Consider the following 12,554-nt stretch of genomic DNA (forward strand, 5'->3'; position numbering starts at 1 on the left):
ATGGTTGGGACTGTCAGCTCTGGATTCAGAAGCAGGAGGTTGGGACTTGGTGTCCTCTTAGCTGTGTGACTCTGGGCAGCTCACTGCACCATTCTGATCCTCAGTCCTCATTTCTGAACTGCCTGACTGGTAGGGCTGTTGGGGACCCCATTGCAGAAGCTCCAACTGTACTGGCCTGGACAGAAAGGAGGGGGGTGGCAAAGGTTATTTCTTCGTTTCGGGGTTTGTGCTTGGGGGTCAAGAGAGCTGCTGCATTTCTGATGGTTTTTCTCACCGCAGGGCATTTCATGGGCAACAACACAGTTCTGGATGTTCTTCGGCGTGAAGGCTATGAGGTAGAACACGCACCTGCTGGATGACCCATCAACAAGTAACCTTTCTGTGCTTCTATTCCGACTGGGGAGCAGCTCGGGGAGCCGAGAGCCCCACAGGCTGCCTGGGCGCCAGGGTGGACTGTGTTCTGAGGGGCTCCAAGGGCCCCAGGATGGCCACTTAGTGACTATTTGGTCCCTGGCTCAGCTGGCACTCCCTTGCGGCTGGGGCTTAGTCAAACTTGGCTTGGCTGGCTGGGTACTTTGGGCAGCAGAGGCCAAAGTGGCCTTTCCATGGCAGTGGTTGGGACAGAAAGGAAGGTGAAGGGGGAGTTCTCGTGGCTCAGCAGTAACAAACTCGACTAGTATCCATGAGGATGCAGGTTCAATCTCTGGCCTCGCTCAGTGGGTTAAGGATCTGGCATTGCCGTGAGTTGCGGTGTAGGTTGGCAGTTGCAGCTCTGATTCGACCCCTAGCCTGGGAATCTCCATATGCCATGGGATGGCCCTAAAAAGACAAAACAAAACAACAAGAAAAAGATATAGCAGAAAGAATCACAATGTTGTAAATCAACTATGCTTCAATAATAAATAAATAAATAAGAAAGGAAGGTGAAGGGGAGGTTGCTCCAAGATCCCGGGGCCCAGGAGAGGAACTTAGGCTTAAAGCTCCATGCCTCTGACTTGGCCATTTGGGAAGTTTTATGGAGGCGGGTGGTAGAATCAGACCTAATGTAAGACGGCAGGGGTGGGGGTGGCTGGAAGTACAGGACGTGCCTGTCAGACCCATCTCGGGGCAGGAGCAAAGCCCCCTCTCTTTCTCTGAGCTGTTTCCAACCCCTTTCTTTCTTTCTTTTTTTAAGACCACACCTGCAGTATATGTAAGTTCCCAGGCTGGCTTGGGGTCAAATCTGAGCTGCAGCTGCTGGCCTACGCCACAGCCACAGCAGCACCAGATCCTAGCCACAGCTCACGGCAATGCCAGATCCTTAACCCACTGAGCGGGGCCACGGATCGAACCTGTGTCCTCATGGATACTAGCTGGATTCATTTCCACTGAGCCACAATGGGCACTCCCCTATTTCTGGTTTTTATGCAGAGTCCGCCTCTGACCCTACAGCCCCTCTGTAAAGAACCTGGGGGGCCCAGACCTGCCCCTCCCCACCCCAGCAATGCTGCTGACCCCACGCTGGCCTCCCTGCTAATCTCTGGCCTGTGTGCAGTCCTAGGGGGCACGAGGTGGCCATTCCTACCTTCCCTTAATACTAGTCTGCTCGGGCCCCCAGAACAAAATACCTTAGCCTGGGTGGCTTCAACAATGGAAGTGTTTTCTTGTGGAAGCTAAAATATGTTTTCCAAGATGTCAGCAGGTTTGGTTTCTTCTGAGGCCTCTCGCTTTGGCTTGCAGACCGCTGCCTTCTCGCTGTCCCCACAAGGCTTCTCCCCATGCACACACAATCCTGGTGTCTCTGTGTGTCCAAATTTCCTCTTCTTCTAGAGGACACCTGTCGGATTGGACGAGGGCCCACCCTAAAGGCCACCTCTTTAAAGACCCTTCTCCAAATACAGGTCCTGGAGGTTAGGGCTTTAGCGTGTGAATTTTAAAGGGACGCAATTTGTCCCATAGCACACCCTCCCTGCCACTCCCACTCCCTCCAGATCCTGGTGGCCAGCGCCCCCTCCTGGCAGAGCCCTCAGCTGTGGGGAGAGGACTCCAGGAGGAAACTGCCCACTCCAGCTGAGGGGATGGAGAGGGGTCCAGCTGTTGGGAGACCCACCTTCACCTCATGTACTCTCAGGCCAGGTCCTCTCTGTCCCCTCACTCCAGAGGCTCCTCCCTGGGGTTCGCTTTCTATCCCAGGAGCCATGATTCCCTGGTCTCCCTCTCAGAGGGAAAGTTTGGATAGGATACATCTGGGCTTGCTTTACCCCCACCTGTCTTCATGCCCTGTATTTGGGGTATCAGTGATGGCAGTTCTTTACACAGCACTTCTGCCCCATGGCACCTGGAGTCCCTGGCCAGGGATCAGATAACCTGCCACAGTTGCGGCAACCCCAGATCCTTTAACCTGCAGTGCCAGGCTGGGGAACAAATCTGTGTCCCGCTGCTTCAGAGATACTACCTAGCCTGTTGTGCCACAGCAGGAACGCCCACACAGCACTTTTTCATTTATAAAAGCTCTTACCCGAGACTTCTCATTTTGCACCTTCACCAGACCTGTGGGTTCTTCTGTTAAAAATCTCTCCCTGGGAGTTCCCATCGTGGCTCAGCGGAAATGAATCTGACTAGTATCCATGAGGACACAGGTTTGATCCCTGGTCTTGCTCAGGGGATTAAGGATCCAGTGTTGCTGTGAGCTGTGGTATAGGTTGCAGACGAGGCTCGGATCCTGCATTGCTGTGGCTGTGACTGGCACCTGTAGCTCAGATTCGACTCCTAGCCTGGGAACTTCCATGTGCCGTGGGTGCAGCCCTAAAAATACCAAAAAAAAAAAAAAAAAGAAGGAAGAAGTCTCTCTCAGGGTTCCCCGGTGGCTCACTGGGTTAAGGATCCGGTGTCGTCAGTGCTGTGGTACGGGTTTGATCCCTGGCCCAGGAACTTCCACAGGCCACTGCGTGGCCAAAAAAAAAAAAAAAAAAAAAAAGAAAAAGAAAAAAAAGAAAACCTATGTCTTAGATTTGCCCCCTTTGTTGCTAAAACCATGGCCCTCTGGTCCCTTCACCTTTCTGAGGGGCTAATTTTGAAGTGTCCCTTACTTGGAAATCTTCAAGCCTTCTTGTTCTCTTCTGGTTTCTTATGCTGGTGCCTTGGCACCCAGATGCCACCCTTTCCCAGCATGGATACACTCAGGCGGCAGGAAACCTGCCATCCTCCTCGCTGCCTCCCCACCTTTGAGAGGTGGACAGGTGCCCTTCCTTTCCACCGTCTGCAGTGCTCCCCCTCCCCCTGACACTGGGAAAATCCTGCCCATCTCTCCACCCTCCTCCCCTGCCTCCTGTTCTCCTTCAGCTCTGGAGGAATCTGCTTTTGCGTGTGTGTGTGTGTGTGTGTGTGTCTGTCTGTCTGTCTTTGGGTCTTTCCTCGCCCACTGGACTGTGTGCTCTTGGAAGCAGGGTGAGCAGGGTCTTCTGGTCACTCCTCAGACCTGGCCCCAGACTGACGGGCTGGCCTGGGGTTGGTCACACTATCCTTGGGGCAGCCTGAGAGGGTCTTACGTGTGTGTGTGTGTGTGTGTGTGTGTGTTGCTGGTTGTTTCCTGTCTCCTTAATTCTGCCTCTAAACATGACCCTCCTGGGGGAAGGGAGGTCAGGCATCAATATTTAAAAAATTTTTTGGCGTTCCCGTTATGGTGCAGTGGTTAACGAATCCGACTAGGAACCATGAGGTTGCGGGTTCAATCCCTGGCCTTGCTCAGTGGGTTAAGGAGCCGGCATTGCCATGAGCTGTGGTGTAGGTCGCAGACATGGCTTGGATCCCGCATTGCTGCAGCTCTGGTGTAGGCCAGTGGCTACAGCCCCGATTAGACCCCTAGCCTGGGAACCTCCATGTGCTGCAGGAAGCAGCCCTAGAAAAGGCAAAAAGGCAAAAAATTTTTTTTTTTTTTTGTGAGATTCTGACACACAGGGCTGAGGACCAGTCCTTTCACTTACTGGGCTGCTCACACTTCCCAGGGGAGGAAGTCACATTTATTGACCCACTGTCAGGTAGTGGCCAGGTTCATACGGTTCTCTCGTTAACCCTCAAAACCAGCCTGTGAGGTGGGGGTTTCTTCTCTTTACTGATGAAGAAATGGAGAAGGTGACCCAGCTGAGCAGGGTCCAGAAACAGTTTGGACCCCTCACCCACACAGCCCTTTGTTCTCCCACTTCTAGCTTTCCAGCCCCTTCCTCTTTGTTCATGCAGTTTCCTCTGCCAGGGATCCATTCAGTGTCCCCACCCCTAATTCTGTCAGAATTTGTGACATCCTCTGCTACTCCTGCGTCGGTTCACCTTCTTGCATGGTCCCAAGGAGTTTTGGTATGTGCTTTGCAGCAGTTATCCTGCCGCCTGGCACACAGGGTGTGCTGCATGAGGGGAGGATCTGAGAGTTTTCAGGGGTGACCCTGCCTACAGTGCTTCTCGGTGAGGCCACGAGGGAGCCTCTTGTTATGGAGAGGAGGAGGTGAGGGGCTAAGGGCCCTGAGCCAGGGAGAGGCCCACAACCAAGGGAAGGGCAGGAGGACTAGGGCAATGGCTGTGGAGGTACCTGCCTCCTTCTTCCCCTCCTAGGTGGCCGTGTGATAATCCTTGAGGGATGAATCTGAGCATATGGAACTTGAATCTGGGCAGGCTGGTGTGGAGGGTGACCTAGCTTACCCCAGCCCTGCCAGCACCCCGGATCTTGGTGAAGGCCAGGATTAGCACCGAGAGGGTGTGTGTGTTGGGTGAGAGGAGGGCAACTGATAGCCACTACCCACCACCAATCCAATTGGCAGACTGAAAAACACAGGAAATGCTTCTGGTTGTAAAGCTGCCTTTCCCTGCAGAGAAGAGGAGGGGATGGGGGTCCTATTGGGCTGATCCTGAGGGTTCAGCCAGGATCCATTACCCCTCTCCTCCCACCCCGACAATCCCAACTCTTTCCAGGATAATGGATGGTGTATCAGTTTTCTTTTTGGCTGCCATAAAAAATTACCATAAACTGGAGTTCCCATTGTGGGTCAGTGGGTTAAGGACCCAACATTGTCTGAGGGGATGTGGGTTTGATCCCTGGCCTCACTCAGTGGGTTAAGGATCCGGTGTTGCTGCATCATAGGTCACAGATGCTTGGATCTGGTGTTGCTGTGGCTGTGGCACAGGCTGGCATCTGCAGCTCTGATTTGACCCCTAGCCTGGGAAGTTCCATATGCCATGGGTGTGGCTGTAAAAAAAATTACCATAAACTCAGTGACTTCAAATGACACAGATTTATTATCTTATGGTTAGGTAAATCAGCAGTCTGACTCAGGCCTCACTGGACTGAAATTAAAGGTCTGTACTCCCTTCTGGAGGCTCTAGAATCTGTTCACTCACTCTCTTTTTGCAGCTTAAAGAGGCTGCTCACATTCCTTGATTTATGGCCCCTTCCATAAAGGAAATTGCATCTCTTTGACTGTTCTGCAGTCACATCTTCCACTGATCACAGAAAGCTTCCCTGGTTTTAAGGGCTCATGTGATTAGATTGGGGCCCATCCAGAGAGTCTAGAATCATCTCCCATCTCAAAGTCCTTAATCATATCCACAGAATCCGTTTTACCGTGTAAGGCAACGTATTCACAGGTCCAGTGATTAGGATGTGAACTTCCTTGGGGGTCATTACTCTGCCTGCCATGGAGCCCAAGGAGGATCTGGTGCATGTCCCTTTGGCTCCACAGTGGGGGTGCTCTGAGGTTCTGGTCAGCCTCACTGCGGTATGTACAGTGTCACTTACCCCCAGATAGAGGCACTGGGAGCAAGAGGAATGCCTGTGAAGTGCATACCGTGTGCTCATGTGTGAAGCATGGTGCATGGGCTGTTTTAATCCTCCCAGCAGTCAGGTGAGATATGTCAACTTCGCAGAAGCAGCAGAGGCCAGAAAGGCTAATTATCTTGCTCAAGGTGTCAAGGCTGGGTTCTCGCCTGGATACTGCATGTCCTGCTGTGCCCGTGTGCCCCGGAGAGAGGCCACAGCAACCAGGTGTTTTTTTTTTTTCCCCTTGGGAGACTTCCATGGGGAGAAAGGCAGGTAGGGGATCAGCAGCCTATCAGCACAAGAAGAAAGTGTTTATATTGTGGCAGAAATGACCAGGAGCCTGGCCTTCATGAGTGACTTGAGGTTTAGGTAATTTTGGGAATCAGAGGGACCAAAATTTGGTAACCTAGAACCTGATCTGTAATGGGATGTTTAGGCCTAAGCTCTGGATTGGGATGTGTTCAGCAGCTGGAATTTTCTGTTTCTGGTGGAGAAAGAGCCACCCCAACCACCCTAGGGTCCCTTAAGCCTCTGTGAGCATTTATTTATAGCCTCGGGATGGCATGGCTACCGGCAACTGAAGAGCCGCTTTATGAGTAGAGCCCTTCTTAGGGATATAGAAAGGATTAAGAGGAGACACAATCATTTTAAGTAAATAGCATTTAAACTTAAGCACCATAATCGTCAGTGACTTTCTACACAGTAGTGACTCATTAGGGAAGGACAGTAACTATAAGCAGTTAAATAGAAATCTTATATTTCTTCCCCGGAGCTAAGAGATTTGGAGAATACAGTGAGGGTGCGTGAGGGGGAAAAGGCGTCGAAGTGAGTTTTCCAGGTGGCTTTGAGAACCCTCCCTGGCCAGCTTAAAAATTCACATGATGGGCCTGAAGTGAGGTCCTACGCCTTAAGGGTGGGGGAGGGCACCCTGCAGGGGGACCTTCTTCCCAGCCCTCTTCCTTCCTTCCCGTTAACAGAAGCAAGAGTAAAAGCCCCGCATCGCGTCCCGCCGCCTCTGCTGTCTTGGCTCCGGAAGCACCGACCCCGGAAGCACCTCTACCGAAAGCTGGGTCTGGTGGGCGCTCACTGTTACCGCCCTACGCGGCGCTGCCTCACGTGACTGTGCCCAGAAGCACAGACTTGCATGGCTCGGCAGAAAGAAAGTTCCGGGAGAAGCGGAGACAGCCTTAGCGGAGGCAGTGGCTTCGGCAGTTCAGCGACCTGTGCGTCTGACTGGAGGAGAGGTAAGGCTGTTGAGCTGGTCGGGGGTGGCCAGGAGCCCAGTGCCCGAGCTGTCCTCTCCCGAAGTCCGGCTGGGAGCCGCCCAGGAATGCGGGTCACACTGCCTAAGGGGCAGGGGTTCAAGGCTGTGATAGGGGCAAGTGTCCCCACCATCACGTCTTTCCCATTCCTTACTGCCCTGGGTGGTGGTTTTCTGTCCTCTCTGTAGAGGTGAATCCAGATTAAAAGGAACCAGTGCAAGCCGGGCCAGGACACATCCGTGTTAAGGAACAGATTGGGGATGGGGAGTATGGATGGGTCTGTTGAAAGTAGCATGAAGCTGGAATCAAGGTTGAAAGGAACTGATTTCCCAGCTATTTCTTTATCGTGGATCAGGGAGAAGCTCATAGCTTTGTGGAGCTAGAAGCCGCTCTGTAGCCACATTTTGCAGAGCGTTTGGTCATCACAGATTGTACACTTAGAGATGCCTAGTGGGTGAATCAGAGGTGGGTAGGGGAGCCTAAGATGGGAACCCAGGCTGGTCTGTTGGAAGAACAACACCAGAGAGGCCTGGGACCCAGGATCCAGTTCAGTTCAACCCAAGCTTTTTTAGTTCCTCCTTTGTGTCTGCTGTTAGGTTGGGTGCTGTGGTTTAAAGTGAATCAGACCGACATAGGCCCTGCCTTCAGGGAGCTTATAGTCTGGGGACAAAGCTGGATTGGATTTCGAGTTATTATGTGCGGCGGGGGGGGGGGGGGGGAGTGATGTGCAGGGTCATGGGGGTCAGGAGAGGCCTCCTGGAAGATGTGACCTTTTGACTGATCCTGAGTAGAAGCCTGATAAAGTATAGCCCAATGAACAGAGCTTCTCAGTCTGGATCAGGAGATCCAGGGATTGGATACCTGCACAGGTGCTTAATATAAATGTTGAATGAATGCGTAAACATCTGAACAAGGAGGGGAAGGGGTTCCAAGCTGAGGGAACAATGCAAAGCCGGAAGTGGGGAGAGAGATAATGGTAGAGGAACCAAGATTCGGGCTGGAGCCTGGGAAGTCAAGGGGGAGAGGGCTGAGGTGGGTCTAGAATGGTGAATTGGGTGGAGTGACTCTGACAGGCTCAGGCCTGAGGGAAGGAGGGAGCCACTAAAGGTTTGAGGCAGGTATCCCGGTACCATGGGATTTGCATTTTTAAAGGGACAGAAACTGGCAACCACATGCGACCTGGAGAGCAGGGACAGATCCTGTCGGTGTCCACGTGCCACATGGTGCCTGATCCAGGGTGGCTCCTCAACCACTCTTTTTTTGTGTTTTTTTGGTCTTTTTTGTCTTTTCTAGGGCCACACTCGCGGCACATGGAGGTTCCCAGGCTGGGGTCAAATTGGAGCTGTAGCCGCCGGCCTACGCCACAGCAATAGCAACACTGGATCGGAGCCGAGTCTGACCTACACCATAGCTCACGGCAGCGCTGGATCCTTAACCCACTGAGAGAGGCCAGGGATTGAACCCGCAACCTCATGGTTTCTAGTGGGATTTGTTAACCACTTAGGCATGATGGGAACTCCCTTTTTTTTCCTTTTTTGGCTGCCCTGCAGCATATGGAGTTCCTGGGCCAGGGATCAGATCTGAGCCTCAGTTGCCATCTACACTGCAGCTGTGGCAATGCTGGATCCTTATCCCACTGTGCCAGGCTGGGTATCAAACCTGAAACCTGATGCTGCAGAGATGCCACTGATCCCATTGTGCCACAAAGGGGACTCCTCAGCCATCCTTTGTTGATGGAGGAATACACTGAGCTGTTTAATATCTTTTCAGTCTGGGCCTCTTCCTTTCAAGATGGCCATGCATGGGTTGGGCACTTTACACCTGAGCCAAATTGAAAGGACCAGGTGAGCCCAAGGTTATGGATCCCTCAGCTCACACCATCTTGACCTGGGATGCCTGCATAGTCTCACATGAGACCCACGCTGGGGTAGGGGAGAGAGCCAGAGGCCCAGGGAGGAATCATGGCTTGGCCGTGCCTCTCTGTGTGGTCTGACATTGCCCAGAATGATGGGCTGATGATTAGCAAGTCTGAGTGGGGTCTTTTTATACCTAGAGTTTTAATAAACTTGAACCAAGAAGCAGATAGAGAAGGGAGAGTTGTCCAGTGTGCTAGTCCTAGTCCCTTGATAATTTGGTCTGGTTGTAGCTGTGATAATGAGGGCCAAGACACAGGAAAACTATTAACATACTAAGATCCATTCCTGTCTTTAGAGAAGAGCGGTGACAAGAAGCTGTGCAGACCTTTGGGGGCCTCAGAGTACCCAGTGGCTCCTTGTGCCCTGAGACTGTCTCTCTCTTTGCCTCCAAGTGCTGTGGGCCCACAGCTCCAGGTCCCTGTTCTGGACGGGCACATCTTCGCTGAGCTGTGGCTCTCTCACCATGGACATTCCCCCAACAGCCAGATGGTGGCCAGCAGTGCCTGCCTGTCTCTCTGGATCCCTGCGTTCTGGGTGCTGGAGCTGGCTTTCCAGACAGAGGCACTCTTCCTGTACTGACCAGAGGAGCCAAGCCAAGACCCTGGCCCCTCGGACTTGAAGGCCAGTCATTCCTGTACCCACACTCTGGTCAGGCCCTGATAGGCCCAACCCAGGAGAAGAGACTCCAAATAAAGCCAGTGTTGCTTCTCCTTTTTCCAAGGAATGACTTTGGGTTTTCTAGCAATCCTTGGGGTGGGTGGGGGGAGTTGTACAGCTTTGTAATGTAATGAGCTATATGAAGGTAATTAATGGTAAATGAATCGTATGGAAATAATTAAATACCTTTTTGTGTGTGTGTAGACTTTTCCCCACAACGTGTATATGGAGCAAATACCTTTTAGCTCACACCCTCTGCACACCATCACGGCTGTGCTCCTGGCCCTGCTCCTGGGCCCACCTGCAGCCAGGGATCCTGCCCCTTTTCTCTTTCCCTCTGCTTGGCTTGCCCTCTCCTGGTTCTGGATGCAGGGGAGTCGGTGGCTATGGGACTTTTGTTCTGTCCTCTCTACTCAAGAGTCCGGCGACTAGGATGCTTCCTGCACTCTGACCAGTGCTCTCACTGTGTACGGTGTGTGCATGTGTCTCAGCCGCGTGCTGAAGACTGGGCGGGTGGGTGGGTGGGCTTTCTCAGGGGTGCTATGCGAGGAAGTGGTTTTCAATCTCCCCCTGCCCTTTTCCTGTTCTGTTATTTATTATTTATATGTCTTTGTCTTTTCCAAATAAAATCTTATGGAGAATCCCTGTATAAAATGAGTAAGAGTAGAACTGCCCTACTCAATTTAGGTTGAGTCTGAAATGGGAACTTTCAGCCCTGCTCAGCTGACCTTCAACCCCACCCCCTCCCTCTGCTCCCACCAGGGTTTCCTTATGGTTCTCCTGGGCCTCTGAGCAGCAAACAAAAACTCGGAAGGTCTTTGCCTAGGACTTGAATGGGGCTAATAAATAGTAGATGTGTTTATTCCCAGTTTGGATTAGGGAACCTTGATTGTCTGGGCTTGTAGCCCTGTGGCTTTCCCTTTCCAGAGTCTGGCTTGTGGGTTTATTCTCAGTCTTTCCCAGGGCCAAGAAGATCTTTGGGGTCTCATTGAAAGAGGGATGTGGCAGCATGAAGGACCCATGTGTACCTCCTTTCCACCATTCTCTGCCCTCTGTATTGCAGGGCTAGGAGGGCTGTACTTTCCCAGATTACCTTGCTGCTATGATTGAGAGTCTTTTTTGTTGTTGTTGTTGTTGTTGTTTTTGTTGCTATTTCTTGGGCCGCTCCTGCGGCATATGGAGGTTCCCAGGCTAGGGGTTGAATCGGAGCTGTAGCCACCGGCCTACGCCAGAGCCACAGCAACGCGGGATCCGAGCCGCGTCTGCAACCTACACCACAGCTCACGGCAACGCCGGATCGTTAACCCACTGAGCAAGGGCAGGGACCGAACCCGCAACCTCATGGTTCCTAGTCGGATTCGTTAACCACTGCGCCAGGACGGGAACTCCAAGAGTCATTTTTTTGAGATATATACTAAGATGAGATTTAGAAGGTAAAAGGGTCAAAATGCCTTTTTCTTCAGTAGTGGTGGCATTTAGGTGCAGGCTCCAGCAGGCACAAGTCTGTGGCCAGGCTGTATGTCCCACTGTCTGGTCACTTGCTGCACGGGCATGTAGCTATGATGAGGTTGGCACAGTTTCTTGCAGCTTCCTGACCTTGGATCACAGGTGCTGAGGTGCCTAACGTCAACCCTCTGACTTCTGTGGCTTCAGCCCCATGGCTTAGTAAGCACCTGTTCATGCCGGAAACCTCAAGAGGAGTTTCTGATTGCTCACTAATAGAAGTGGTGCTCCCTGCTTCTCACTGACTTTGTTCTTTGGTAGGTGTGGGGATGAAGGTGGGGAGGGGGAGGAAAAATGGGAGGGTAGGATTGCTATGGCTGCTTCTATAAGTGGGTGGTGAGGCTTTCTCCAGAGGCTCATGTCCTACTGGGTGGTACCCAATTTCTTGGCTCATGTCAGGACCAAGGGAGCAAAGACCTTGTTGACAGGGCTGATGCAGAGTGTTTTGCAAACCACAGTGGTTGCTCCATCTCACCACTGTTCCAACAGTCTCTGCTTTTGAAGGCAGGGGCTCCAGTGTGCCTGGAAGGGACTTGGCCATTTATCACACAGTTTTATCCTAAAGTGGAAAATACTTCTGCAGTTGGGCAGGAGTGACCTGTGTGTTTGTGAAAACAGTGCAGGCTCTTCCAAGGATTATAATCTAGCCCCACAGAGCAGGAGAATGGCCCTGTGGGCCCAAATCTCATGCGCTGGACCCTGAGCCTTAATGTGATCTAGAAGTGGAAGGACCGTGGGCCTCGTGACTGAAGTATTCACCGGGCCTTTCCTATCAGCATGAAGAGGAAGGAAGCCCATATGGATGAGGACGTGCTGAGTTCTGACTCTGCCTAAGCCCGCTGGGGCTCCTCCTTAACTGATGGGATGCTGCCCCTCATGGGGATGGGGGTGGGGAGCAGATGTAAGAGGTGAGGGCTGAATCCACTGCTTTCACATCAGAGCTTGAATTACCAACAGAAAAAACCCTCAAATACTTTATTTTAGGTTATAAGAGAAAAGCGACACTTGGCCCTTTCAACAAGAGCAGAAATACATCTGTTTTGCTCATATATGTTATACAGACTTTTATCCTCTCTCAGGAAGATATCTGGCTGGTTCTTTTTCTGCTCAGAGGTGGCACCTTTTCACTCATTTAGCTGGCAGAGCAAAGCCGATCCCTTGGCAATCCAGTAATCTTTAGACCTCTTGGATGGTAAGAGGATGGTCACCACAAAGTTGGTTGAATGACCTAGTTAAGGATACAGGGACAAATGTATTGTTACTTAAAGAATAACCCTAAATGCAAAAAACACAGTGCTGGGAATCACTACACACGGGTTCCAGACCTGACTTTGCCTCCATAAAGACGAAGGACAGACAGTCCTCTACAGATTTCAGTTGTATGCACTATAAAATAAAGTTGTTAGAACAAATGATCCTCTAGGACCTGACCAG

The 12,554-nt window shown here is 51.8% G+C and overlaps 2 protein-coding genes across 2 annotated transcripts in view; one reads left to right on the plus strand and one right to left on the minus strand.

The window, feature by feature from the left end:
- Positions 1-9,820, plus strand: part of TRABD2A (TraB domain containing 2A) — a 54,056-nt gene extending 44,236 nt beyond the window's left edge. Inside the window, 3 exon segments of the mRNA XM_053743504.1 lie at positions 280-370; positions 6,760-7,026; positions 9,353-9,820. Of these exon segments, the coding sequence (XP_053599479.1) occupies positions 280-370; positions 6,760-7,026; positions 9,353-9,539 (545 nt within the window). The 3' untranslated portion in view covers positions 9,540-9,820.
- Positions 9,821-12,078: 2,258 nt separating this feature from the next.
- Positions 12,079-12,554, minus strand: part of DNAH6 (dynein axonemal heavy chain 6) — a 258,349-nt gene continuing 257,873 nt past the window's right edge. Inside the window, exon 77 of the mRNA XM_047781653.1 lies at positions 12,079-12,348. Within this exon, the coding sequence (XP_047637609.1) occupies positions 12,245-12,348 (104 nt within the window). The 3' untranslated portion in view covers positions 12,079-12,244. The remainder of the gene's footprint in view (positions 12,349-12,554) is intronic.

This window comes from Phacochoerus africanus, chromosome 5 (genome assembly GCF_016906955.1).
Source record: "Phacochoerus africanus isolate WHEZ1 chromosome 5, ROS_Pafr_v1, whole genome shotgun sequence".
Taxonomy (NCBI): Eukaryota; Metazoa; Chordata; class Mammalia; order Artiodactyla; family Suidae; genus Phacochoerus; species Phacochoerus africanus.